General features: G+C 65.3%; 2 protein-coding genes across 8 annotated transcripts in view; one reads left to right on the plus strand and one right to left on the minus strand.

Annotated features, from left to right (window-relative positions):
- BAIAP2 (BAR/IMD domain containing adaptor protein 2) overlaps positions 1 to 2,018 on the plus strand; it is a 41,128-nt gene extending 39,110 nt beyond the window's left edge. For 2 of the 4 annotated variants that reach the window (XM_051797367.1, XM_051797370.1), the window contains one exon: positions 621 to 2,016. In XM_051797367.1, coding sequence (XP_051653327.1) covers positions 621 to 690 — 70 coding nt within the window. In that variant the 3' untranslated portion in view covers positions 691 to 2,016. Of the gene's footprint in view, positions 1 to 620 lie in introns of all 4 variants that reach the window. The other 2 variants (XM_051797371.1, XM_051797373.1) reach the window with 2 other exon arrangements.
- AATK (apoptosis associated tyrosine kinase) lies at positions 1,536 to 24,147 on the minus strand. 4 transcript variants are annotated; one of them, XR_007906229.1, is made up of 15 exons: positions 23,974 to 24,133; positions 13,971 to 14,104; positions 12,711 to 12,852; positions 11,814 to 11,893; positions 11,581 to 11,699; positions 10,934 to 11,021; positions 10,683 to 10,816; positions 9,890 to 9,974; positions 9,101 to 9,222; positions 8,838 to 8,987; positions 5,666 to 8,756; positions 5,378 to 5,546; positions 4,840 to 5,076; positions 4,434 to 4,644; positions 1,536 to 2,293 (listed from the first exon to the last, which is right to left on the minus strand). XR_007906229.1 is itself a non-coding variant. In XM_051797319.1 (14 exons), the coding sequence occupies exons 1-14, from the start codon at positions 24,056 to 24,058 to the stop codon at positions 4,616 to 4,618; spliced, it is 4,665 nt and encodes a 1,554-aa protein (XP_051653279.1). In that variant the 5' UTR covers positions 24,059 to 24,147; the 3' UTR covers positions 1,536 to 4,615. The 4 variants fall into 4 exon arrangements, 3 of the variants coding, with proteins under 3 accessions (XP_051653279.1, XP_051653278.1, XP_051653280.1); XM_051797319.1 differs by having other exon boundaries at positions 1,536 to 4,644; positions 23,974 to 24,147; XM_051797318.1 differs by lacking the exons at positions 13,971 to 14,104; positions 23,974 to 24,133 and adding an exon at positions 13,054 to 13,290 and having other exon boundaries at positions 1,536 to 4,644.
- Positions 24,148 to 27,015: the final 2,868 nt, after the last annotated feature.

The raw sequence follows: 27,015 nt of genomic DNA on the forward strand, positions 1-27,015 counted from the left end.
CCAAATGATGGTGGCCAAGTGACAGGACAGTGTGGGGGACACCCCAGGTAGGTGAAACCCCAGGTCAGGCTGGCTGGGCTGGGCTTGGTCTCTTGGCTCTGCCAAGTCCATCCAGGTGTTCTTTATCTCCCACACTCTTGGATATTAACTTCTCCAGAGGCAGCACAAGGCCTCTGCAGGGAGCTGCCAGCTCTGCCCTTGGCTGGGAGGTCAGGCCATAACCTGGAGCAGGGTAGTGCAGAGCCAGGTGATCTCGTGGTGCTCCCATCTGTGGAAACTGTGTGAGTCCAGCCTGGAGGGGACTGGAGCAGCTTCTCCAGCCCTGGTCCCCCATGGCATCTCCTGCTTTAGGCTGATGGAGAGTGAGGTAGGAGAACATCCCACATGGAGCTGCCCTCGGCTCATCTCTGACACCTACCAGGGCTTTAGCTGGGAGAGGAGCTGAGGAGTGGGGGCAGCTCAGCTGGGGGCTCCACAGGGCAGAGCCCTTCCAGTTAACCCCTTCCCAAAGCTGCTCTCCTGGGGTCTTGCCAGTGCCCGCTCGCTGTGCCGGTGCCCCGTCCTCACCAGCCCCGCTGCCGCCGTCCCCCCGTTAACTCTTCCTTCCTCTTCCTCCGCAGAAACCCCTTTGCCAACGTCCAGCTGAAGCCAACAGTGACGAACGACCGCTCAGCTCCGCTCATCAGCTGATTGGGGAGCGCTGGCACCCGCGGCACTCGCCACCTCCTCGTCCTCCTCATCCTCACCACTGCATGTCCGGCTTCCCAGGACTTCATTTTTAGGCGGAATTTATTTAATCCTGCTGCTTTGAAAGCCAAAGGCTCAAGCTAGTGCCCTAGTTCTCTCTTCTCTAGACCCAGCTTGTCCCCCTCGGTGGCAGAGGGTCACACCGCGTCGTGTCACCTGTCCTGTGCCTGCACCAAGGAGTGTGGTGGCAGCACATCCCGGAGCTGGAGCAGCACGTCCTGGGGCTGGGATGGTTCCCAGGCTGAGCAGCAGTTTGCCATGGGTGGGAAAATGGGCTCAGCTGGAGAAGGGGCTCCAGGGGCTCACAGTGCTCCGGTGGGGTGGCAGTGGCAGAGGGGACACTGTCCCCCTGCTCTCCCCTGCCCAGACAGGAGGGACCCCTAGGAAAGGTGGGATAGCCCAGATACCCTGTGCAAGCCAAGGGAAGGTGGGAGCTGTAGGCAGCTCCCAGGCTCCCACTAGACCCTGGATGCCCACCCCATCCTCCAGGCTGGCACACCAGCAACAGGGTGGTGGCACTGCAGCCCTTGCTGGGACAGGGCCGGCTCTGGTCCCAGAGCTCCTGCAGTGCCAGGGCTCAGGATATTGTAGGGAATTACGGTACTGCTGTAAAATATAAGCTAGAAAAAAACACTTGTGGAGGCGAGGGCAGTGTGGAAGCCTTGGGGTGCCTGGGGCAGTTGGGGGGCCCTGCTCCTCGCAGACAGAAGCTCCCTCCAGACCTCTTGCTTGGCTGTTTGCTCTTCCTCTATTCCTAGGGCTGCATGAGAGAGAGAGATAGATAGAGATAAATATATATAAATATATATATACACACACTTGTTAAGCTTATTGCTGGGAGTGCCCACGAGTGAGGTGGCTCCCAGGCCCTTCCACAGTTCCAGGGAGTCGACACAGGAGTCTTGTCCTTGCTCTGAAAACAGGGAGAAGGGGGTTTCCAGGCAGCAATTGTGTCTCCCGTGGGTGAGTGGTTGATGCTGAACAGAGTTTTTGCTTTTTCCGTTGTATTTCTCATTTTGCACTTCCCGATCACTAGTGCAGCACGTCCTGGTCACCACAGTCCGGGCAGTGGGCGCTTGGCCGGGCACAGAGTGGTGCCAGTGGGGCTCAGTCCCAGTGGGATGTGGTGGTTCATCTCTCCCATGTCCCCTCCGACGGATTTTCCAGCTCCGCTGCAGGAAAAGAGCTTCTCCTGCGACCGTCCAGGCTCCAGCTGTACACGAGGGTTCCCTGCTCCATGATGTGCCTCCTCTTCCTCTCCTGTGCCTCCTCTTCGCCCAGGGCTGGAGCAGATGGGTGGGGGACCACACGGGGCAGGGGTGAGGGGAAGGGCTCCACTGGCGCACGGTGCAGTGGGTGGGAGAGGGCTGGTGGTCACAGCCCAGGGTGGGGACAGGCCTGGGGTCCCCTCGGCCACAGCGTCATCCTCTTCCACCCCCGTGCCAGGGGCTGCCCCCCCGGGACCCCTGAGCAGCCACCCTGGCTCCAACCAGCCCCCGGGGGCTTCGCTGCACCTCCTGGCTCGGTGGCACCTGCAAGACGTAACCTGAGATAATTTTTTATGAGAAAAAGTAATTTATGAGCAATTAAATCCCTCACACCCCTCCCTCCTGCAGCATTTTCCCTGGCCAGAGGCACGGCCTGGCCCCGGGTCCATCCCGAGCTGGCTCCATCCTGCGTGCCGGGCAATGATCGGGGCAGGAAACGGCTTAAGATATTTTAAAAACTTTATTATTGGCCCGATGAGATTTGACACACATGCTGGGAGCTGTATGGAAATCAGCACTGATAAAAAATACAGCAATTATGACCCGTATTGAGAAAATAGACCATGTAAGAAGAGCCTTTCTATTAAAAAAGTTACCCAAGCCACAGCTCTGTCCTCATCCACCCTCCGGAGCCGGGACCTGCGGCGCCATAGACCAAACCCAGGGTGGGGTGGGGGGCTGGACCAGCACCCCTGGGTGCAAGGGGCTTGGGGGGCGAGCACCTGTGGTGCTGGTGGTGTGCAGGGAAGGGGAGGCAGGGGGGCAGGAGGGTGGATGCTGCGGGAAGGGAATCCCAGGAGCATCCCACTCCTGCATGGGCAGCACCCATGGGTGCTGCACCCCAGGTCAGTGCAGGGGGTGGCCCCCCAGTTGCAAAGGGTAAGGGAAGAGCTTGGGAGAACTGAGGGGGGGGTGGGTTACAGGACAGGTGGGGACTTAAATAAAACACTTAAATAAAGCATTAATTGCTTAGTGGTGGGGAGGAACCAGCAATGGGGGGTATGGGGCGGCACAGCCACCCTGGGGCTGAAGTTGGGGTCCCCTGGGACCCTGGCTGTGCCCTGGGGCACAGCCCCTCACCCCCACAACAGCCTTCTGAGCACTGAGGGGGCTCCAGCTGAGATACAGCTCCAGAGTGGGCTGAAACATGCTGGATGGGTGGGAGGAGCGTGGGCGAGTATGGGAACATCTGGCTGGAACCCGAGTGGCATCACAGCGCCAGGCTGGGGATGGGCTCCCACAGGGTCCTGGTGCCAGAGCTGTGCCCAGCCCAGGATGGGATCATCCCATGGCACGGAGCAGAACCCCTGGCACCAGCCCCATCCCATGTGGGTGTATGTGTCTGTGCACAAGGGCATCTGTGTGCCCTCACCACCTGCACACGGGGTGCCAGGAGCCAGGACATGGGGCGGGGGGCACTCACAGGGGACATTTCTCACCTCAGGGTTTGGTCTATAGACCCCAAAAGGAACCAGCCCTGATTTCAAGGTTTCGTTCAGCTCCGCTTACTTCTATTTCCTTCCGGAAGCTGGAATTGCACAATTATCCTAAGCCTCGAATGAATTAAAAAAAGAAATAACGAAGAAACCCAAAAAAAAAAAAAAAAGTAACAAAGAACTGCGAGCACCCCCTGCCCCCCTCCCCCCGACTCGATACGTCTCTTTGGCAGCAATAACTTAAAATCGCGTCAATGTGAGTTCAGTCAACAGCGAGTTTTGGTTCTGGGGTGGGGTTGGGGTTGGGTTTTTCTAATCCTTTTCTTTAAATACAAAAATAGTCAGGTTGGCAGGTCCCGGGGGGGGACGTTCCCCCCCAACCAGCCCTCCACGTGTCGTTCCCTGCCACAGTGGGAAAGGTTCCACCAGCCCTCAGGATCCCCCTGCTGGGACTGCTCCCTGACAGCAAAGGGAGGGGAGCCCCCCCAAGCCCCAAAAGCCATGGTGCCACCCCTGGAGAGACAGTGGCACCCCTGGCACAGGGAGTGACATCAATGGTGGCAGCAGCCAGTGGCTCCTCACTCGGGAATGTCGTGGGGTGCCCGTGAAGCAGCCCTGGGGCAGCCGTGAGGTGGCCGTGGGGTGGCTGTGGGGCAGCCGTGGGGCAGCTGTAGGGTGACTGTGGGGCAGCCCTGGGGCAGCCAAGCTGCCACAAGGTGCAAGACCAAGCACACGGCACGGGGAGGGGACAGCACAGGAGGTGTGGGGACAAACACCACCTCGGGGAGCACGCGTGGGCAAGAAGCCAAAAGGGGGGGACTTCACTGGGGGGACACTCTGCAAATGTTAGCAAGGTCAGGGCACTACCCTTTAAACGCTATAATTTATATATATATATGTATATATATATATATAAGTGTGTATTCTGCACACACGCACACAGCCACCCGCACACACACGCACGGCTGTCACCGTCACCCACCGCCTGGCCCCGCGGGGGGCACGGCCCCACTCCCACTCGCAGCAGCAAACGAGTTCCTTCCGAGAAAATCTGCCTAAAAAATCCAGAGCGGGGTCTGGGAGCCCACGGGCGGCCCCCGTGCCCGGCCCCGCCGTCCTGCGCCTGCCCGGTGCCGGGGCGATGCCGGCTGTGTCCCGGCGGGCTCACTCCCGGTCACCGTCCTCGCTGCTGCCTGCAACGAGCAGAGAGGGGCCGTGAGAGGGTCCCGCCCTCCGCGGGACACCCGGCCCTTCGCGGGGGGTGACCGTCCCCTCGGGCACAAGGCCAGGGTGTCCCGTGGCTCACAGTGCCATTGGCACTGACGGCAGCCCCCGGCAGGGATGGGGGTCCTGGTCACCCACAGAGCAGCATCACGGGGGGCACTCACCTCCTATGGAGTCCATGTCCGAGTCGGAGACGTGGGTGATGGAGAACCGGGACACCGGGGCAGGCGAGACCGTGAACCGGGAGAACTGGATGGGCAGCACCTGTTTCTGTGCCGGCACCAGGGCGGGCAGGGCGGGCACGGCCGCGGGGGGCTCTGCTGGTGTCCCCGGCAGCGAGGCCACCAGGGGCGGCTTCACCGGCACCAGCGGGAAGTCATCATCCCACTCAAAGCCACCGCCTGCGATAGGGAGTGAGGGGGTTGAGCCCATCTCGGGGTCCCCACTATAACGCTGCCCCCCATCACCCCATAACTGCTCCCCCATCACTGCATAACTACCCCCATCATCCCATAATTGCTGCCCCTATTACCCCTTAACTGCCCCCATCATCCCATAATTGCTTCCCCCCATTACCCCTTAACTGCCCCCATCATCCCATAATTGCTTCCCCCCATCACCCCATAACTGCCCCCATCATCCCATAATTGCTGCCCCCCATCACCCCATAAGCACCAGCCCCACAACCCCCTGGTCTCTTACTCTCTTCTGAGGCATTGCCATCTGAGGAGTCGTCCGAGGCTCCGAGCTTGTCCGTGGGGCTGGGGGGGCTGCCACTGGCAGGGAGCTGCCCCGAAGGCAGGGGGGGCTGCCCCGAAGGCAGGGGGGGCTCTGGGAAGCCCTGCTCAGCCAGCTCCCGCGTGGGGCTTTCCTGAGGATGGAGAAACAGCAGGAAGGAACCTCACTGGGGGCACGGCTGGGGATGGCTCCCACCGCCAGAATGCTGTGGGACCATGACCAGTGCCCGGCACTGCCCCCTAGGGCACCCACCTGGTCGAAGAGGTAGATGGTCACATCGTCGTAGAAGGAGACTGCCTTCTTCTTGCGCTCCAGGTCCTCGCAGAAGGACTCGGAGAGCAGGCTGGGCATCTTGAGGAGGCTGCGCAGGTTCCGGCCACTCTGGCTCTCGGCCACCACGATGGGCACAGCCACCGGCTCCTCCTCGCTCTCCTCGCTCTGCTCCTGGATGTTGTAGCAGCGCAGCTCCTCGTCCGACTCGTCGCTGTCCTCCGTGTCCTCATCCTCCTCCTCCGGCTCCTCGCGGCGCTCAGGGGCCGACGGGAGCGGGGAGAGGCCCGGGGCTGGCTCAGCCCTTGGCAGCAGCGTGCTGGGACCCCCCGGAGCATCACCCACCCCCGTCCCCTCCGGGGGCAGCCCCAGGTCCCCAGGCCCCAGCACGGGGGGCACAGTCTGTTTATCCCCTGCCACAGCTCCTCCAACTCCAGGGACACCCTCAGGCACGTGGGCCCCTCCGACAGCCAGTGGCTCCCCAGGGCTCACTGGCACGGGGGTCAAGAGGAAAGTCTTGGGGGTCACAGAGCCCGGGGGACAGACGTCAGTGTCGGGGCGTGGGGGGCTGCCCGGCACCAGCCCCGTGCCAGCGGGGCACTGCTCCGTGCCAGGCGCCTGCTCCGTGGGGCCGGCCGGTGTGCTCCTGTCCTCAGCCCCCTCCCAGTCCCCCTCCAAAACCCCCGCCACCGGCATGGGCACCGCCACCGCGACACCAGGCGCTGCTGGGGGGCTGCCAGGTGCCCCCGGGGGGTGCAGCGGATCCTCCCCTCGCCCTACGTCCTGCTCAGGGGAGCGGGGACCCTCCTCTGCCTCCGGGGTGCGGGATCCATCACTGTCCCCCTCGTCCTTGGGGCCACGCTCAGCCTCGGCGTCGCAGTCGGAGAAGTAGGCAGAGTCACGGTAGGGGCTCTTCTCGGCCAGGCTGTGCAGCTCGGCCCCCAGGGCACTGGGCAGCCGCGTTTCGGGGGCCGGACCCTCGCCCTCGCCCCCTGGCAGCCCCGGGGGCGGCTTCGCCAGCTGGCTGAAGGCCTCCGGCTCTCGGGGCTCGTGGGGCTCCTTGAGGACGAACTCGGGGGACTCGTTGTTCTCGGTGTCGTAGCCGCTGTCCAGGGCGCGGGCTTGGCCGGCGGGCACAAAGGCACCGGGGCTGAGCACCTCGCAGGAACTGGCCGTGGAGGGGATGTCCAGTGACTCCAGCGAGTCCGGTGTCCCCACCTGCTTCTGCAGGGACCTGAGTGCCGGGGCCACCTCCGTCCGCTCCGTGTAGTCCCCGGAGAAGTCGGTGAAGACGCCGGAGGTCAGCTCTGCCGTGTCCTCGTCGCTGCCTTCGTCCACGCTGGGGAAGCTGCCGCTGGAGAAGGTCTTGTCCGGTGTCCGGTCGGCATCGCTGGTGGCACAGGCGCCGCTCTCAGCCATGGCCTCCGTGGGCATCGGTGCGGGCGCCTCGGCGGGCTCTGGCGTGGGCTGGGCGCTGTCTGTGCCAGGCTCAACGGGTAGGCCAGGGTTTGGGGTGGTGGTGCCAGCCATGGGGGCGGCCTCCCCCAGCCCCACTGCGGCGTGGGGCAGTGGGCTGCAGGCAGGGCTGCCCCCCACTGTGCTCTCGTCCGGGTGGGCATCACGAGGGGCCCCTGGCGCAGGTGTCGGGGCCGCGTCGGGGCCCCACGGCGTGGCGGGGCTGCCCGCCAGCGTGACTGCCTGTGCGCGGCCGCAGGGTGATGAGTCACGGCCGTGCCAGGCCTGGAGCCGCGGGGAGGGCGAGCGGCACGGGGAGGAGGAGCCGCCGGCCATGGCGGGGGGCTGATCCTGCCGTGGGCGGAGGAAGTCGTGTCCCGGCGGGGACCCCCCGAGCTGGGGCTGGCCGCGTGGCACCGTGCCCAGCGGCTTGGCCATGAGCCCGCGGAAGGTGATCATGCGGCGGTAGCACCAGCTGTCGCCGGCCGGGGGCTCACGGGGGCTGCCGCTGCCGATGTTGTTGTTGGAGGAGCTGTTGGAGGCCCAGGGAAGGCGCTGAGGCGGGGGGCTGGCACCTGGTGGGTGGGGGGCACTCGGGGGGCTGTCCTCGCCCAGCTCCAGTGCCACACAGTCCGGCGGGGCCCCACTCTGCCCCCGTGTCGCCCCGTACCCCCGGGGGCTGTAAGTGCAGTTCCCCGGCGGTGAGACGCCCAGCGGGTCAGTGAACATGCCGGGCTGGAAGCTGGGGATGGGCCAGTCCTGGCTGCCTGGCTGGGGGGGCTCCTCCTCCAGCAGGTACCCCTCGGCCCCGTGGCTGGGGGACGGTTCGTAGCCCCGCGGCTCCTGCCCGGGGCAGGGGTAGGGGTAGTACTCAGCGCACTCCCAGGAGGCCTCTCCCGCCGGCGCGTGGCCCAGCAGCGGCTCCATGCTGAGGGACACGGTGGGGCTGCCGTCGGAGTCATAGGCGCCGCTGCTCCGGCCGCCCTGGGCTCTCCAGCAGGACGGGGGGCGCAGGGGCCCCCGCTCGCCCGCAGGGCTGTAGGTGCACATGGCATAGTCCAGCTCGGCGCTGCCCTCCCCGGGGCCCTCGATGCGGATGTAGTACTCGCTGCCCAGCGAGGGGCTGTGGGCACCCAGGATGGGCACCACGCCAGGCGCCGGCACCCCAGGGCAGCCCCCTGCCTTGCACTCGTAGCAGGAGGGGGAGACCCCCAGGCTGAGCCCCGCCGTCGTGGCAGGGTAGTAGAGGTCATGGTAGCGGGCGGCACTGGTGGGGCTCAGGGACCCCAGGGGGGCCTGGAAGTGCTCGGTCTTGGTGTGCTCCCACTTGTACTCGAAGTTGAGGCCGTGGCTGGTCTCCATGACAGTGAGGATGTCGTCCCCGTCTGAGGGGAAGCCGTCAGCTGAGAACTGCTCCAGCAGTGGGAAGGAGGAGAGCTCAGGGCCGTGGTGGCTGCCGCCGGCACTGCCGTTGGGCTTCATGGAGTTCCAGCGCTTCTCGAAGTCCTCCTCGGCCTCCGTGGCCCCTTTGGCACACAGGTAGGACAGCAGCAGGTGCACCTCCTCCGCTGTTGGGCGCTGCTCAGGCTGCAGCCAGCAGAACTGCATCACCTCGTACCTGTGGTGAGGGGCCAGGGTCAGCCTGGCCCCCCGCCCACTGCGAGGTGGGGCAGGGCAGGGGGCAGGACGGGCTCCTCACCAGCGCTCCGACAGCGAGAGCTTCAGCTGCGGCTTGGGCAGCTTCAGCTGCTGCTCCTTGATGGCATAGGCCAGCACTTGCCGGTCCGAGTAGTGGTCGTAGGGTTGGCTGCCCAGCTCAAACAGCTCCCAGATGGTGACGCCCAGCGACCTGCGGGCACGGTGGGATGCTGGGGGTGCAGGGAGACCCCCACCCCGCTACCGGCCAGCTATCCTGAAAACAACCCACCCCTGCAGCCCCCTGCCCCCCCCAGACCCGCTCACCAGACGTTGCTGGCCTTGGTCTGGTCCACCACGAGCAGGTTGCCGTGCACCTCGTCGATGAGCTCGGGCGCGATCCAGCGCAGCGGCACCCACAGCTGGTCGGCCGTCACGAAGTAGTCATCCTGCCAAGTGTGCAGGGTCAGTACCAGAAGAGAACGTCAATCCATGGCGTCAGGGACCGGCCACGCCGCGGCACCCTCCACCCCCTGCCCTGCCCCCCGCCCAGCACGACCCCCCGGCTCTGCCCCCAGCCTGCCCTTCGCTCCTCCTGGCACCCACTGCCCCTCCTCCCCCCCTCTGCCTGCTGCCCCTCTGAGCTCCTCCAGCCCCCCAGCCCAGCGATCCCAGCCCTGCCAGGAGCCATAGGCAGCCCAGAGCAGGACAGACAGACGTATGGACGGGGGGACAACCCCAGGCTGTGCTGGCAGCTGCCTGCAGGGACCTGTTCCTGGCAGAGGGGCGCGTCCGGGCCAGCCCAGGCAGCGCTGGGGAGCCCAGGCTCCATGGCACCCCTCTGGGCAGGGGGCCAGGGTGCTGGGAGAGGGAAATATCCCCCCTTAATGCTCATGGGGACAAACTGGGGGGAAGCGAGTCCCTCAACAGGGTGGTCTGCACCCCCCTGCACTCCAGAAAACCCAGGGAGTGCCCCGGCACTGCTGGGGAGCAGGAATGTGTGCGGTGTGGGGCGGGGAAGGCTCAGCACGATATGTGCCAGGGTGGTGTACGTGTGGGTGCCCCGGGGGTCCCGGTGCGCAGCCCCCAGCCCCTCCTCCCTCCAACCAGCCTTACTTTGTACTTGCAGTGCGAGAGCCCGTAGTCCCCGATCTTGACGGTGAGGTCGGCGGTGAGGAGGCAGTTCCGCAGAGCCAGGTCGCTGCCAAGCAAACCGGGAGCTGTCACCGCTGCCGGGGGCCCGGGGGGCACCCACCACCACCGAGGGGTCGGGGGACACCCACCAGGGACCCCGCGGGGGCAGCGGGATGGGCGAGCGGCGGCGGGGCCCCGTCCCCCCGTCCCTGCGCCCAGCGCCGGGCGTGCCGATAACGCGGCAGCCAGTGCACAGCAGGAATGCCTGCGCAGCCCCAGCTGCGCCGCTGTCCGTCCGTCCATCCGTCACGCGCCGAGCCAAGCAGAAAGCGGGTGTTCCCGGGCAACGTGAGCCCTGGCACGGGGCCGGGCTCCCGGGCGGCTGCTCCAGCCCCAGGGCGGGTCACGCACACGGGGTACACGCGAGACCCCCACTGCACCAGGGCCCGCCAAAGCTGGGCTGCCCATAGGGGAGTCCCTCTCCAGCAGCACAGCTGGGGACCCCATATCCCCCCACCACAGCTCGGGCACCCTCGTGGGGACCCACCTGCAGAGCCGGGCTCAGGTGGGGACACTCCGGTGGCCCCTGATGGCAGTGCATCCCCTCCTCAACAAAATCACTGATGCTGGAGTCTCCGTCTGCAACTCACTCAGCACCAGGATATTGTTGGGCAGGAGGAGCAGTGGTGGGGCAGGAACGCTGGCATCCTGGGAACCGCCCCCATCCAGACCCCGAATTTCCCCCTGCCCCCCCCCGAGCCCCAGGCCAGCCTACCTGTGGATGTAGTTGTTCCTGTGCAGGTGCAGGACGCCGCAGGCCACCTCACATGCCATCCTCTGCAGGGTCAGCAGGTCCGGGGTCATGGCCTCAGCCCCCCGGCAGCTCCGCAGGTACCCCTTCAGGTCACCCTGTGGGCAGTGCCACTGTCACCCTCCACGGCGCTCGGCTGCGGGGGCTCGGCCATGCCCGGCACCCACGGGGGCACTGCGGGGAGCGGGAAGGGCACGAGGGGCACACGGACTCACCAGCGGGCAGAACTCCATCACCAGCAGGTACGGCGTGACCTCGGCACACTGGGCCAGGCACTGCAGCAGGTTGGTGTGCTGGAGGGCTCTGTGTGGGCAGAGCAACGGGGGCACATGGGCACCGTGCCAGGGGGGTGGGGGGCTGCTCCCAGCACCCCATTGCCCTGGCTATGCTTGGGGTGACAGTGGCAACTCCTCAGGAACCCCTGCCCTGCGTGTGCTGGGGCTGGATGAGGGGACGGCGGGAGCCCCCCTGGAACCGTCACCCTGCCTGTACCGGGATGGGCGGGGGCTGCCGGGAGTGCCAGAGCGGGTACCAGCACGTCCCAGCGCCCCAGGCACACCACAAAGGGACATTTGTTCAGCTGTGCCCAAGCAGGAGCAGCCCCGTGCCCCGCCTCAGCCCCGCTCTGCCCATGACCTCACCGCTGCCCCTCGCCATGGCCAGTGGCTCCACACAGCCCCGGTCCTGCCGCAGTGAGCACCGGGCAGATGGGCTGGGATGGAGCTGAGCTGCTGGAGAGCTCAGCTGGCACCTCCATGGGACAGCCACGGCTCTGCCTGGCAGCCAAAGGTGCCATGGAAGGGACCTGCCACCATCCCACAGCATCCCCGCTCTCGGCACTGCAGAGCGACCCCAGAGGTACCTGTAGGGCTGCGCTTCCTCCAGGAACTGCATCTGGTCCTGCACGCTGGCACTCGCCTTCAGCTCCTTCACCACCACTTGGGTGCTGCTGATGCCCGAGTTCACTTCCCCCAGGAACACCTGGGGCGAGGGACAGGCTCGTCCCTCCATCCACACCCCGAACCCGCCTGGTACAGCCGGGGCCCCGGGTCCCACCGGGGTGGGGTGTCGGGGGCTCCTTGCCCCTGGGCTCACCTTGCCAAACCAGCCATGCCCGATCTCCTTCAGGTACAGGAGGCTCTGCCGCCCCAGGTCTGCCGACTTGAGGAGCTGCACTGTAACAGAGCACATCCAGCTGCCCATGTGTCCCCCGACCATGTGCCCCCCCTGCCAGTGTCCCTCTGCCCCCCTGCCCACATTCCCCTGTAGTCCCGGCCAAGCCCTGACATCCCCACCGTGTCACCCGGTGCCAGGGCGTCTGCCATGCCGGGATGCTCCGGAGGATCCATCCCCAGGCACCCTGCATCCCAGGCATCTTCCTCTCCAGGCATCCTCCCACGGCGGTGAGACGTGGGGTACCGGTGTCCCCGAACCGAGTGGCGGCAGAGCTGGATCCCTGTCCCTTCTCCTCTGCAGGGCAGGCGGAGCCGAGCCCAGTGCAGGGCTGGCATTTAGCCCCTTCCCAGCCCCCCCGGCACAGTCCTGCCCCTCGGGTGCCCGTGCCAAGGGCAGGCAGCAATGGGACCATTGTTGGCCCTCGCTGGCCCCCCCCCCACGGCCATTCTTTGGGCGGGGAACGGCGCAGGGCAGGAGGGGGCACAGCCAAGCGCCCCCCACATTCCTCTCCCACTCATGGGCTTGTTTACACGGGACCAGAGCTTGTGGGTGCCACCATTTGGGGTGTCCATGTCCTGTTCCACCCTGGCAGGGTGGGACACGCACAGGGTTGGGGACAAGGACAAGGGACCTTCGCACAGGGGAATCCTTGCAACGCTCCCCAGGGAACTTGGCTGCCTGTCCCCTGCTCAGGGCTCTGCTGGAGCCGTCCATCCTCAGCAGGGGAGACCCCCCATTCCCAGCTCCCCCTGCTGCTCAGTGCTGCAGGACACCCCAGCCATGGCTCTCAGGGGTCCTGCCCCCTCCCCAGCTTACCTGAGCGCCCTGGCTGCTTGGCCATGGGCAGGGACACCTTGGTGAGGGGCAGCACATAGACCTCGGGGCCATGCTGGGGGGCAGGCGAGCCCTGGGCCGACAGCTCCGTCACGTAGTCGTCCCCCTCGGCGTTCTCAAACTCCTGCTCCAGGGGCATGAGGGGAGGGGGACACACCGAGCAGAGATAACTGACCCCAAGGGTTCCCCACTGCCAGCAGTGCCCCACAGACCCCTCTGCCCCAACGGGCTCACCCACACCCCCAGGCACGGGGACCCCCAAATCCCACCCTCCCGGCACACAACCCTACCCCCTCCACGGGGACGGCACCACCCACCCCACTACCTGGCGGTGCCACCCCGGCACACCCCGGCTCCTGAAAGCCGCCCGGGCGAGCAGGTAGGCGACGGTGAGCATCTCGCCCTGCCCAGCTCTGCCTCATGGCACCGCCACCGCCGGCACCACGCCGTGTGCCATGTGCCGCCGTGTGCCATGCGCTGTGTCCCGCCGGACACCGGCCCGGCCGCGCGCCCCTTTATACCCAGCGCGGGGGCCGCGGGGGTCACTGTCCCCCCCGGCACGGAGAGGTGCTCCGGCGGTGTGGGACGTTACACAGCACCCAGCGTGTCCCCCCCAGCCTGACCCCTCCCGCCGCGGGCGCCTGAAGCCTCCACAAAAATCCCAGCAATTAGGGAAAAAGCGTTTTCTCGGCACATTCTGTGCCTGTGAGGTCAGGGTGCCTCCCACCCTCGGGGGCGTGCGGGTGGGACTGCCGGGCCCTTAACCATGGCGTGGCCTGGCCCTGCGTGGAGCCGGGAGCACAGCTGGGTCAGGATATGACCCCCAGCGATCCTGAGCCCCACAGCATCCACGCTCTGTGGAGCTGGGAGCCCGGACGGGTCAAGCTACAACCCCCAGTGATGCTGAAACCCACAGATCCAGGCTGTGCAGAGCAGGGAGCCCAGATGGGTCAGAATATGACCCCGAGTGATGCTGAACCTCACATATCCATGCTCTGTGGACCTGGGATCCTGGATGAGTCAGGATACGACCCCCAGTGATGCTGAGTCCCACAGGCCGTGGCAGGCACTGAGGGTTCAAACCCCCTCTTTGAGCACTGCTCTCCTAAACCAGGACACACCCAGCTGGTGCTGGGGCAGGGGATCCTGCACTGGGAACCTCTGAACACCTCCATCCCTTCCTGGGGTCCCTGGTGAGATCCCCCCTCTTAGCCTGGGGACCCCCCAGTGCTCCCAGCTCACCTTGAAGCCGATGTCCCCCTTCTTGCAGCACAGACAGGCCAACATGAGGAAGATGAAGGTGAAGAGCCCCGAGAAGGAAACAGCCACGACAGCCAGCGAGGAGGACCAGGAGAGCTCACTAAGGGGGGTGCCGTCTGTGGGGACACGAGGGGGTCAAGGCAGGGGGCTGGGGCAGGGAGAGGGGTCCTGCCCGGGTGGGGGTCATGGGATGTGGGGGCTCATCAGGGCTCACAGGGGAGCACTCGGGGGGGACAGGGGGCTCAGTGCCACTGTGCTCCCTTTGAGGACAGGAGGAGTCGGGAGCCAAGGGGGGACATGCATGGGGGAGACAGGGACACAGCTCCTGTGGATGCAGGGTGGCAATGACACCCTGTGGGGAGGGACTGTGCTGGCTCGGAGGTCCCAGGCACTTTCACCCAGCCAAGCCCCAGCCCTTGGATTTGCCCTCCAGTGGGTTTGGCCCCAGCACAAGTCACATCCCAAAGCTGGCCAGACACTGCAGCTGTGGGAGCTGGAAGGACAGGAATTTGGTTCCATGAGCCCCCACACCAGGCACAGGGATGGGACAGCGCTGCTCAGCTGGGCACTGCATCCTCTGGCCACCAGCACGCCCCAAATCCCAGCACCCACCACCCCACTGCAGCCGGTGCCGTGTCGCTCGGGGCCGTGGTGGCAGCGGTGGTGGCCATGTCCCAGCTGCCGTCCCCAGCAGGCCCCGCTGCCAGCTGCAGCTGCCACATTACTATTCCACCCAGAGCCTGCCCGAACAACCGGCACCGTTGTGGTGGGAGGCAGCCGGAAGGTCGCGGTGTTGCCAACAGAGCTGGTCATCAGGGACCCCCCACAGCCCTGCAGCGCCCAGCACAGTGCCCTCCTGCGGGACAACAGGGCTGGGACAGGTGCCCCTGTGCTCAGCTGTGCCCCCGGCACAGACCCCCACCAGCACTGCAGCCCCTCCCCAGGTCACCGAGCCTGTGCCGAGCCCTTCGGGGACACTCATGGCACACATGTGGCTCCAGCACATGGACCACAGAGCATCCCTGTCCCTGTGCCCTGACCACATTGTCCTATGCCAGGACTGCCACCAACTCCCATGTGTCCTTGAGACCAGCACCTGAAGGGCACTGGGGGTCTGGGGAAGGTCCCACTGCCCTGGGGGGCACTGGCAGTTCCTGGCTGCTCCCCAGCACCGCACGGCACAGCCACGGGCACCCCAGCTCCCAGCCAGGCAGTGAGCAGGCACATGGCCCCGTGGGCCTTGGCACAGCCCAGCCATGCCAAGGAGTGTGAAAGGAGCTCCAGAGCCATCTTCTGAGGCTCGGGATGCAAAGCCGAACCTGGGAGGAGCGGGGGGTGGCGTGCCCCCCCTTGCTGCTGGTTTCCATGGTGAACACACTTTGTACCGCCAACGTCACCATTTTCCCTGGATAGTGGGACAGCAAAAGAGAAAATGACTCACTGAAGAGAGCCTTTGAACGGCGACAGGGAGCAGAGCACAGGGACAGGAGCCCCTCCGAAGGGACCGTCAGCTGAGCCACCCCTCGGCTGGGGAACTGGAGCTTCCCAAATGAGCCAGCGGGCCAGTGAGACCCGGCTCGTCCTGTCTCAGTTTCCTCACCTGAACAACCAGCTACCTAGGAAGAGTGACCAGCCCAGACTGGGCACCACCACTGCCATGACCCACTGGCACCATCCAGCTGCTCTCCCTGTACCCACAGCACCAGCGCTGGGTGTGGTGATGGGAAATGCAGCATCATCTCAGAGGCCAAGTTATCCCAAAACCAGGTCAGATGCACCTGCAGTGGTGGCTGCTGGAGCACCAGGGTGCAGGGGGCACCAGGACATGGCAGGCACCAGGACACAAGGAACACCAGGGCACAGGGCTGGCTGTGTGCAGCGTGAAGGGCCCCCACCACATCCTGCCCCACGTCCTCAGGCTCTGCCTTCCACTTTCCCAGCAGGAACAGGGTCCCCTGGCACCAGTGCCATGCCCTCCCATGGCCTCGGCACTTGGCCTTGCCACAGAGGTCAGGCTGAGAACAGCGAGCTCAGTGCATCCCCCAGAACTGCTGCATCACTTGCAGCCCCACACCCAGGACCACCCAGCACCCAGGACCACCCAGCACCCAGCGACCCCGGCAGCAGGGCCAGCGTGTCCCAGTGGCTGCGTGCCAAGGGATCACCCACCCTCACCTGGCCAGCCCGGCAGGTGAGGACAGGTGGGGGGCTGGTGGCAGCAGTGAGGTCACAGCTCCAGCCCCAGGAGCTCCTGCCCCAGCCTCACAGCCAGCTCTGGGAAACGGGAGCAGAACTCTGGCAGAGGGAGAAGGGGATGCTGGATGCAGTGAGATGCACTGGGATGCAATGGAGTGAAGTGGTGTATAGTGGGGTGCAGTGGGACGTAGCAGGATGAAATGGGGTGCAGTGGGGTGCAGAGGGGTGCAGTGGGATGCAGCGGGGTGCAATGGGATGCAGTGGGGTGTCGTGGGGTGCAGTGGGGTGCAGAGGGGTGCAGTGGGATGCAGCGGGGTGCAATGGGATGCAGTGAGAGACAATAAGGCAGACGCTGCCCTCCCGCCCCACAGATGCCGCCCCGCAGCTGGCACAGCCCGGCCCGCGCTGCTGCCCCCCCTCCCAGCCTGTTGCATCGCCCACCCAGCGCGGGTCGCAGCTCCCACCGCCGGCTCCAGGCAGGGACGGGAAGAGGCCGGAGGGTCCCTCCGGGGTCCCGGCCCCGGTCCCGCCGGCGCTGCCCGGAGCAGGGCCGTGCCCGCCGCCGGTGCTGACTCACGTTCCCGGGGCGGTGCGGCCGCCCGGCCGTGCCCCGCTGGCTCCGGCGGCCGGCGGGGCGATGCTGCGGCCGCTCGGCTCCCCCGGCGGCGCGGGCGGCGGGCGCGGCTGACGTGTGCGGAAGGGCCGAGCCGGGGCTCCCGCAGCGCCCGCGGCAGCTCCGCGCTCACGGCCCCGCCGCGGCCCCGGCCCCTGCCCACCCCCGAACCGGCGCAGCGCGGGCCGTGCAGAACGGGGAGGAAAGCTGCGGGCACGGGCACAGAACACCGAGACCTCCCCCCGCCCCGCTCCCGCGTGGCCCCTCGCTGCAGGACCCGCTGGAAAACACAGCCCGTGCCTCAGTTTCCCCACTGGTAATTCCCAGCTGCCCTGGGGCACAGAGGGGCTGCCCTGGTGGGGTGCGGGCTCGTAGAGTCATCCAGCAGCTGACCGATGATCTGGGTACCTTGGGAGCATGGTCTGCACATCCCCCCCAGTCCCCTCGTCCACAGTGGATCCCACCTCTGGAACATGCTGGGTCCTGTACCATGCTACCCCCCTACTGGGGCAGCACCTTGCAGCAGTGCCCGCCTAGAAGAGGCTGGATTTGGGAAGGAAGAAGAGCAGGATTCAGGCAGGGAGCAACACAAGATTAGGGCAGGGAATGGGGCAGGATTTGGGCAGGGAATGGGGCAGGATTTGGGCAGGCAGCAGGGTAGGATTGGGGGAGGAAGCAGGGCAGGATTGGGGCAGGATTCAAGCAGGATTCGGATGGGATTTGGGCAGGGTCAAACACCCATGCCACGTGGCCCCTCTGGCCACAGGCTCCTCGCTCCCAGCCCCATCCACTCTCCTGGTGCAGGCACAGCCCTGGCATCACGTTAATCCCCGTGTCCATGGGCAGCTTCCAGGGAAGCAATTTCACAGCCCGCAGGACGCGCGCTCTGCTCACCCACACGCATCCAGGCGGCACGAAACCATCCGCTGCCATTTAGCACACGGCTGTGCCCGGCGGCCTTGCAGCTCCCGGGAAACTGAGGCACCAGCACGGCTCCCCATGCTGCACCCCTGAGCCCGGATCCCCCCTGCCATGGGAACAGCCCATGGAGCAGGGCTGGGGCTGGTGCTACCCACTGGTGCCAGCCGGGAGCCTGGCACAGAGCTGGTACCCTCAGCATCCTCCCCTGGGATGCCACGGGATCCAGGCATCCTTCCCAGGGGTACCCAGATCATGCTCCACCGGGATGCAATAGGATTCAGGCATCCCCTCACCAAAAGCAGGGTTCAGAGAGCAGCACCCTTTATCCCCATCCCTGGAGACCTTCTCCCAGCACTGGAGCAGCCGCTCCGGTGATTAACAGATCAGTTAATTGTGAACGCCAGGCACGCCTCACTAATCCCTTCTCCTTCTGTATCTTCTAATGTGGCTTATTTAACCAAAAGGATTGATTCAGCCCCTTATTTCTGGTTTTACCATCTTGGGCTGAAACAGCAGCAAAAAAACCATAAATAGACGGAAAATAAACTAAAATCATCCATCATTTTCTGAGGCAATGAAATAAAAACAAGGACTGCACGAGGGAAAGGCCGAGCCCCAGCGCTGCTGCACACACACCACGCGTGTCAGCCTGATTAGGGACAAAAAATCAAGTTCCTCCATCAAAGCAAGCCCTGATGCAGAGCCAGGAACCGCCAGCTCCCTCCATTTCCAGGGAAAATACTAATATAATTATTATAATGATAATATAAGTATTAGAAGTATTATAATGTAATTCTAATAATGCTATATATTATAATAATATATAGTAATAATAATATACTATTATTGTATATAGTATTAGTATTATATATGGAATTATACACAGAATTATATATAGAATTACATATACTGTATTTTTATACATAATTATATAGTCTATTTGGACCACAGAATATTAGAGTTATAATGATATATTGTAATAAAAAAAGAATAATAGACAAGCAAAGCAAGATCAAATTGACTGTTTAAACCAAATTCTCGTGCTTGGTGTTTTAAATGAGCTCTGAGTGGGGGTGGTGAGGCCCAGCCCACGCCAGCCAGGCATGTTCTGGTGGCATCCCAGCAAACCCGCTGTCCCGAGGGACAGGGAGTGACCTCAGCCCCTGGTGCCTGGGGGGAGCACCCACCCCTCTCCTGGCAGGGCCCCAGGTAGGGATCCCTCCATGGACCCCGGGAATGCCACGCCGGGAGCGGTGCCGGGGGCAGTGCCAGGGGCAGTGCCACGCCGGGAGCGGTGCCGGGCACATGGCACCGCGGTCCCGCCGCCGGCAGCGCGTGGCACCGGCCACGCCGAGGCTCCACAGCCGGCACGGCAGCGTTTACGTAACCGCGGGAGCGGCAGCGCGAGCGGGGCAGCCTATTTATATCCAAAATGCTCGGCGGTGTTACGAAACCAGAGCTCTGGCTCCGGAGAGGGGCCGTGCAGGAGCAGGGCGCGCGCACGAGGCGGCCCAGGGGATGCTCCATGGGGCGGGCAGGAACCCGGGCACGGGGTCCACCTCTGCCCCCCACCGCAGCCCCGAAAAGCTGGCACAGCCCAGACCCCGCTGCCCCAGACCCCGCCACCACAGGGAGCAGGAGGATGCTGGGCACCAGCTGCCCTGCCACCCTCCTGCTCTCAGCCGGTCCGTGGTGCCCAAATCACCCACGGGCACAGGTACACACAGACTGGGGAGACTGGAAAATCCCTCCTTTGCCATAGGAATTGTAGCAGGGGTGGCCGAGGGTGGACACAGGGAGCCTGGAAAATCCCTTTGCTGTAGGGATGGCAGCAGGGAAGGCCGAGGGTGGGCACGGGGCACGGGCAAGGAGCACACAACCACACGGGTATTTCGGAAAGATGAAGAGCCATGGGGTCCGACATGGTGGCCTGGCAGCAAGACAGCCTGGCACAGCCGGGACAGGAGCCTGGGAGCCCACGGGTACCCTGCCCAGCCAGGCGGGCAGTGCTGCTCCACTTACTGCGTTTGCCTACGCTGGAATTTTCCTTCGCTCCAGTAATTAAAACAAGCGGTGTTAACCCAGCTGCTGGCACCAGGCTGCAGGGAGGACGTGGACATGGCTGGCAGGGGGGAAGGGAGAGGAATTGGGACCCCCCCGACACTCCTGCCTTCAGCCCAGGCTGTGGGACGGTGGCTCTGTGGGAAGTCCTTGACCTGCTCTGCTTCCTCTGGTGCTGAGCCCTCCCAAACCCACCAGCCCCACATCCTCACTGTCCCTTGGTCGGTTCCACCCTCCACCACAAGCCCTGTGCCAGCTCTGGGACATCCCGAGGTGCTCCATGTCCCCCATCAGCAGGGCTGGAGCAGCCGATGGCAAAGGGTACGATGGCAGTGGGTGCCCCGAGACGGCTGCGACACACTCCAACGGCACCTCCCGGGCTGTCAGGGGATTAATGCCCACAGGAGATTTATTTTCCTGCCAGTGGGCATGCTGACTCAGCAGAGAGCGGCTCCTCTCCTCGTCAGCCCATCACTTCCAGCCCCACATCACATCCCCGCGGGATCCCTCTGGCTCAGCTCCGTGAGCGAATTCCCCCTGGGGATGTGTCAGGGTGTTTGCTGGGGCAGGAGAGCAGACGGAGCCAAGTTGAGCCCTGGGGCAGCAGCAGCACACGGCCAGACCATCATTCCTCCATCCCACCACGCCTCCATCCCATCGTCCCGGGCACTGGGCCCCAGCACCTCTACCCTTGCCGGGTTGGCGTGGCACAGGGTGGGAACAGGCTGAGCCACAGCACCAGAGCGGCCCAACCGCCCCTTTGACCCAGACCCTGGGATTTTCCAGCCCAGGGAATCAGCCTGGCACATGGCAGGTGGTGTCACACCAACGAGGCAAAACCTGGGATGCGTGTGTCACCTGGCCACAGGCAGCCAGGACCAGGCAGGGCTCCAGCTAAACACAGACCCCCAGCTGGATGCAGAACCCCTGGCTTAACCCACACTGGGTACCACGCTGGCAGTGCCATTCCTGCCCTACTTCTCACGGTGTCACCAGGGTGCCAAGGCCTGGTCTGAGGCTCATGGCAGGGTGGGCACCAGAGCCCTGCTCTGGTTGGGAGGACACAGTGCTGGGGGCGGGCAGAGCCACGGGCTGCCCTGGCACAGGGTGTCCCAGGGAGGGCTGGGAGTGCCGGGCAGGGAGCCCGTGAGTCACAGCCCCGTCCCGCCGGCAGCACAGGGCCCTTTCAACCCTGGCAAATTAATTTCTCCTAATTGGTTTTGACAGGATCGGTGTCACCGTCCAGAACATGCCCGCCTGTGGGGGGGGGGGGTAGGAGGGAGGGAGGGGAGAAGGGGGAGCACCCCTGGGGAAAAGGATCCTGGCTCCGTTCCCTTGTTGAGCCGAGCAGGGCCCAGTTGCCCTGCTGTGCAGTGCCAACATCATTCCCTGAGCAGGACAGGGGGCTCACCACATGCCCCCCCACCTCTGCCCACCCCGGCATCCTTGTGGCACTGGGATTCACCCCCTGCCCATGTGCCCAGCTCCTGCTGCCTGTCAGCCCGGACAGACAGACGGCACCTCCTGCACCTCCCACACACTGAGCCCCCATGGGAAGCACGTGGCAAGACAGGAAACCAGTCAGGGTGCTGCCACCCCTGTCACCTCTCCTCCAGGAACTCCCACCACCCTCAAACCCCCTCTGTGTCCAGTCCCAACAACACCTTCCCCTTGTCCTTCCGCAGCACTGCCAGCAGCCAATCCCCCGGTTGGTGCCAGGGTGGGAGCACGGGCGTGCCCGGCCCCCATTTGGGTTGCCGGGGTTCTTCTGGCTGCAACAGCCCCTTTGCCACCACGGTTCCCCAAGTCCTTTCCCATCCTCATGCCAGGAGTGGTGCTGGACACGGAGCACCAGCACTCACAGAGCTGTTGTCCATGTGAGGCCTGGGACAGTGGGCGGGTGGCAGTGGGTTCCAGCCAGGTCCAAAAACACAGGGCTAGGGGGACACCCCCAACTCTCCCTTGGCCTTGGTTCCCCGTCCCCCCCCTCCAGTTCCTCGAGCCCTGTCTGACCCCCAACAGTTCTGCCTGGTGCCTCCCAGCACCGTCTGCTCAGCTGGGCTGTGGCAGGTCATGGCACTTCCAGGTCAGGGAGTGGGCACTCAGTTCCCACGGGAAGCCCAGGAGATCTGGGATACATGTTGGGGCAGGCAGCACAGCAGTGCCTCTTGCTGACAGGGTGGTTGTGCTCCACAGGTGGCTCCGTGCAGGAGCGTTTCCGGGCCCGGCCTGTGGATGGGCAAAACAAGATGGGAACCACGAGGCTGCTGGGCTGGGACCCTTTCCCAGAGCCCCAGGCACTGAGAGGGAATGAATCCCCGACACAGCTGGCTCAGCCTGACACAGGTGTATCGGACAGAGGAGCCAAAAGTGGCAGGTGAGGCCAGAGCATGGGCAGCTGTGGTCGGCACATCCCTGTGGCACCTCTGCCCCGGGTGACACCACTGTCACCATTCCATGCTAGCAGGCCACCTATGGCCCAGTCCTGGCAGCAGTGGCTTCCAACCACCCCTTTCCAGGGAATGTGGGCCCAGGAGGAGATGCTCCCCTCTGCAGAACCAGCACCCCTAAGCCTCTCCTGTCCTGTCCCAGCTGTGGTGCCACCGTGCCCTACAAATCGCTTCCTGCTCCTCCTGACCAACCCCAGGCACAAGCCAGCCCCAGGGAGCCAGGCTGGCACAGGCAGCCTCAATGCCACACAGGCAGGAGCTGCTGCCACACAGACCAAATCCACAAAGCCATGAAACCCAGAATATGGTTTGTTCCTCTCTTTAATTCCCCTCCCGGTGCTAGTGGGTGGCAGCTGCACAGCAGCGCCGAGCTCTGGGCCTGGCAGCACCATGATGGGCAGCGATGGAAACCGTGCTGAAGGGCTTTTAAACCAAACATGCCTTGAGAATCCCCAGGCTGGCAGGATTCGCACGGAGTCGAAGCCTCACTTCCCCCCGGGGCTGAGCCCGACAATCGGCTCCGTCCCGGCGCTGCCGCATTTTAGGTGCAAATAACGAGGTTTTGGAAACAAATAACGAGCGGTCGGGGACAAAGTCCCCGCTCGGCGAGTCCTGATGCGGCTCATTTCCAAATCCCCCCACGGATTCCGACCGCGCGCAGCCGGGGGAGCGGGAGCAGCGGAGGAAGGAGGGAGCGGGAAGGCGGCGGGGAGGGATGCGGGAGCCCGGCACCGACAGCCGGAGCCTCCGGCACCCCGCGCCCGGCACGGGCACCGCTTCGCCGCCTTCGCGGTGCCGGAGGAGGCGCCGGGAGCGGCGGGAGCCGCGGCACCACCGCTCGGTGCCGGACCCGACACGCGTTATCCCGGGCTGGTAAACAAAGGGCCGGAGCCGAGCGCCCGCCGGACCCTCCCACGAGGGGTCCCGGTGCCCGCGCAGAGCCGGCCCCGCACCGGAGGGACACGAGGCGGCTGCGAGGGGCGGGAGGCGGCGGTGAGGGGCGGCTGCGGCGGCTGCAGCCCCAAACACGCACCCGCAGTCGCCAGCCCCGCGCTGCTCCGCGGCTGCAGCATCTTCCTGCAGCTGCGCCGCGGCCGGGACACGGCGCTTACATAACGCCTGCGCCCCAAAACGCCGCTGCCCTGCCCCGGCACCCCCCCAGCTCCGCCGGCACCCCAGCCCGGGCGGGCACCCCCAGCCCCCGGCTCCCCGGCCGGCGGCTGTCTCACTCGGTGGGGGCTCAGCCCCGGCTCCGTCTTCCTCCCTCTCACCATCACCATCCTCCCTGTCGTTATTATTCCGTTTCAATCCCGGAGATGCCTTCAGAGGCAACGCAGCCCCCGGATTCCTCCGCGCTCCAACCCGGGAAACAAAATGCCGCCCGGCTGCGGCAGCGATCCCACCGCCCCGCTGCCACACCGGGGGTCCCACCGCCAAACCGGGATGTCTGTCCCACCGCCACACCGGGATGTGCCACCGCCGCACCGCGATGTCCCAGCACCACAGCGGGGTGTCCCACGGTGGCCAAGCACGGCGGGTCGGGAGCCCGTCCAGTGACATTCCCGGGGATGAGGGCGAGGGGATGCTCGGCTCGCGGTGCGGGGATGCTCGTTCCCGGTGCACCGGGCGGGCGGCCGGTGCGGGGCTGAGCGAGCCGAGCGCGGTACCGCGGGGGGCTGCCCGGGGGAGGCTCGGCGCGGGGCAGGGGGTGCGGGTCCGGCGGCCCCGGGGCTGCGGCACTTACCGGGGTCGAAGTGGGAGCTGAAGGCGAGGCTGGGGCTCAGGAAGGCGGCCGCCATGGCAGCGGCGGCGGCGGGGAAGCGGCCCATGGCGCGGCGGCGGCGGGAGCCCCACGGCCGCCGGCTGCCGCTGGCCCCGCGCTGGGCACGGCGGCGGCGGCGGCGGCGGCGGCGGCTCCTCCTCCATGGCGGCCCCGCGGCCCCGCGCCCCGTGCCCCGGGGAGGGGCCGCGCCGCCGCCGAGCGGCGGGACCGGGCGGGCGGGGGCGGCAGGTGGAGGAGCCGCAGCCCCGGGACCGCACCGGGACCCGCGTCCTCCCCTCCGGGATGCGCCGCCGCCGCCCCCGCGCGGTCCCGCCGGGATGGAGGGAGCCCGTGGGGACCCCCCGAAGGGGGACGGGACCCCCGAGGAGCAGCCGCCACCCCGGAGCGGGGCCGGGACCCCCCGAGAGCAGAGCCAGGTCCCCCCCAAGCAGGGCTGGGACACCGGAGGGGCAGCCACCCCCCCCCCCAGACTGGGGATGGAACCCCCGGGAGCAGGACTGGGACCCCCAGTAGTGGGGCTGGGACCTGCCTGGAGCAGGGCCAGGAGCCCCCAGGCAGAGAACTGCTCCCGTGCTCACCCATCCTGGGCACCACTGGCTTCCTGGGACCAGCGATGGGACATGGGACAGGACCAGGGATGGGACATGGGACAGGACAGGCAGTTTTGCCCCCCAGCCAGCCCCTCCTCACATACATCCCCTGGTTCCCAGCATCCCCATCAGAGCCTCACCCTGCAGCCCCCCAGCCCCATCCTGAGGGGGGAGCGGAGCCCCCCAGCACCTCCCAGCCATGGCACGGGGTCCCCTTTGTGCTGTGGGGCTGCCCCATGTGGGGCCACATGGCTCGGCCTCGTCTGCTTGACACCACAGCCCTGGCACATGGGAGTGTGCCCTGGAAACACAGGATGCTCCAAAATCTGACAGTCCCAATTCTCATGGCAGGGAACATCCCACAGCTTCACACACAGCCCACAGCAGCTCCCAAACAGACCCTGGCAAAGCTGCACCACAGCTGGTCACCAAACCCACCCAGGACCCAGGCTGGACTTTCCTCCAGGGTCATGGTGGGATGGTCCTGTCCCATCCTGTCCCAACCCTTTCCCAGGAACCCCCGTCCAGGCCCTCTGCCCACCCCTTGGCAGGCTCAGCTTTGAGCACGGGGCTCACACATCCCCACCGTTGGTTTGAATATTTAAAGCCAAATTTTGCGTACACGATTAATTTTTTACAAGCTTCAAGCCTGCACAGAACAGCACCACGCTGCACATGTCACGTTGCCACAAATAGATACAGGCCTGGAAAAATTACCGGCTGCTGGGAGAACAAACATGCTGGAGCCAGCTTCTCCCTTCTCCTGCGCCTCTGCATTTCTCTGCTATGGAGCAGCTCTGACCCACACGACCCTCAGGCCCCTCTGCCAGGGGTAGCAGGGGACTGCTGACCCCCCATCACTCATTTCAGTGATCCCCAGTTGGAAGGCTGGCACGGGCACCCCAGTGCCCCCCACCAGCCCCCCACTGGGTCCCTGATCCCTTCTGGATGTGCAAAGGGCCACGTCCCCACTTGTGGGACCCCCTGAGCTCCACCACATGCCTTCCCTGGCCCCAGAGCAGCCAAGTCAATGTGGCACCACCCCAGCACGGTGCCCAGCACCCTGGGTGGGGGGATTTGGGCTCTCTTAGGGCTGTGGTGCCATTGGCACCCACTGGAGTGGCCACAGTCAGTGGGAGTGGGTGGCCATGTGCCACAGGGGCAGATTGCATGGCCAGCCCTGCCCCACGTGTGGCTGAGCCGGCACCGGCTGAGTCACATCCAGGTGGGATGCAGGGGGGTGGCTGTGCTGAGCACACATCAGGCACCCACCCCAGCTGCCCCCAGCACTCTGAGCACACTGGCCAGTCCCAGTGTGGGGGAGAGGAGGGATGAGCTCAAGGCCTTCCCAGCACCGGGAAGGGACAGCGGGGGCTTCGGAAAGCAGGAGGGGGTGAAATCACCTGGCTGTTGTGTTGGGGTGACAGCCCTGGTACCCAGTGTCCCTTCCCGCCCGTGTCTGAGACAGGTTGGGATGGGATAGGGATGAAGACGGGGATGGGGATGAGGATGGTTGGGGGAGGAAGATGAGGGTGAGGGTGGGATGGGGATGAGAATGAGGATCAGAGTGGAAAGGAGGTGAGGATGGGAGGGGGGAGAGGACATGGAGAGGAGTGGAATGGGGATGGCACAGCAATAAGGATGGGATAGGGATAAGGGGATGAGGATGGAGCGTGTGCCTACCCAGCTCTGCTGTGCCACCCTGCCCTCCTTGGGAAGGCCCAGGACCCTCAGCCAAGATGGGACCCTGAGCATGGCAGCCCCATGCCTGGGAACCCTCCTTGCCCCGGTGACACCCCCTGTAGCTCCATTTGACACATCCATGAGCAGCCTTGAGCCGTGTCAGGGTCATCCAGATGCACTGCCCGTCTGTGCCCCTGACATCCACCTCCCAGACCGGGCAGTGCCACTGCCATCGCCCTAATTAGCAGGAGAGATTACAGATCCTTCCCAAGGGAAGATTACCCTGCTCGGATCCTGCCACTTGCTCCGGCTTCCTGGCTGATTTGTCTGGGGCTGTAGCTAATCCCCTCCGGGGCAGACACCAGATTGAGCCGCGATCCCTGCGCGGCGGCTGCCAAAAGCCCCCTGTGCTCCTGACCTCCTTCCCAGCCCAGCGCCGTGCAGCAGCCAACGGGCTCCCTCATCCCTCCTAACCCGGGGGACCCGGGGGGAGAGGGGCTCCTTAACTGGGGATCTTTGGCAGAGCCTGCAGTGGCCACACAGTCACCGCCAGCCTGGCTGAGCACCCGCCGTGCCACGGGCGGGCAGGGACAGGGACACGGCTCGTGCCATGTGGCCAGTGGTCCCGCGGGACCCCCGAGGGGCAGGAGGTGGGCGCCGGCGCAGGCACAGGCAGCCATCCGGTGAAAATCCGCATCCCTGTTATGCAACGGCGCTGATTTATTCATGC

This window comes from Manacus candei, unplaced genomic scaffold (assembly GCF_025592945.1).
Source record: "Manacus candei isolate 608988 ecotype Guabito, Panama unplaced genomic scaffold, ASM2559294v1 h1tg000047l, whole genome shotgun sequence".
Taxonomy (NCBI): domain Eukaryota; kingdom Metazoa; phylum Chordata; class Aves; order Passeriformes; family Pipridae; genus Manacus; species Manacus candei.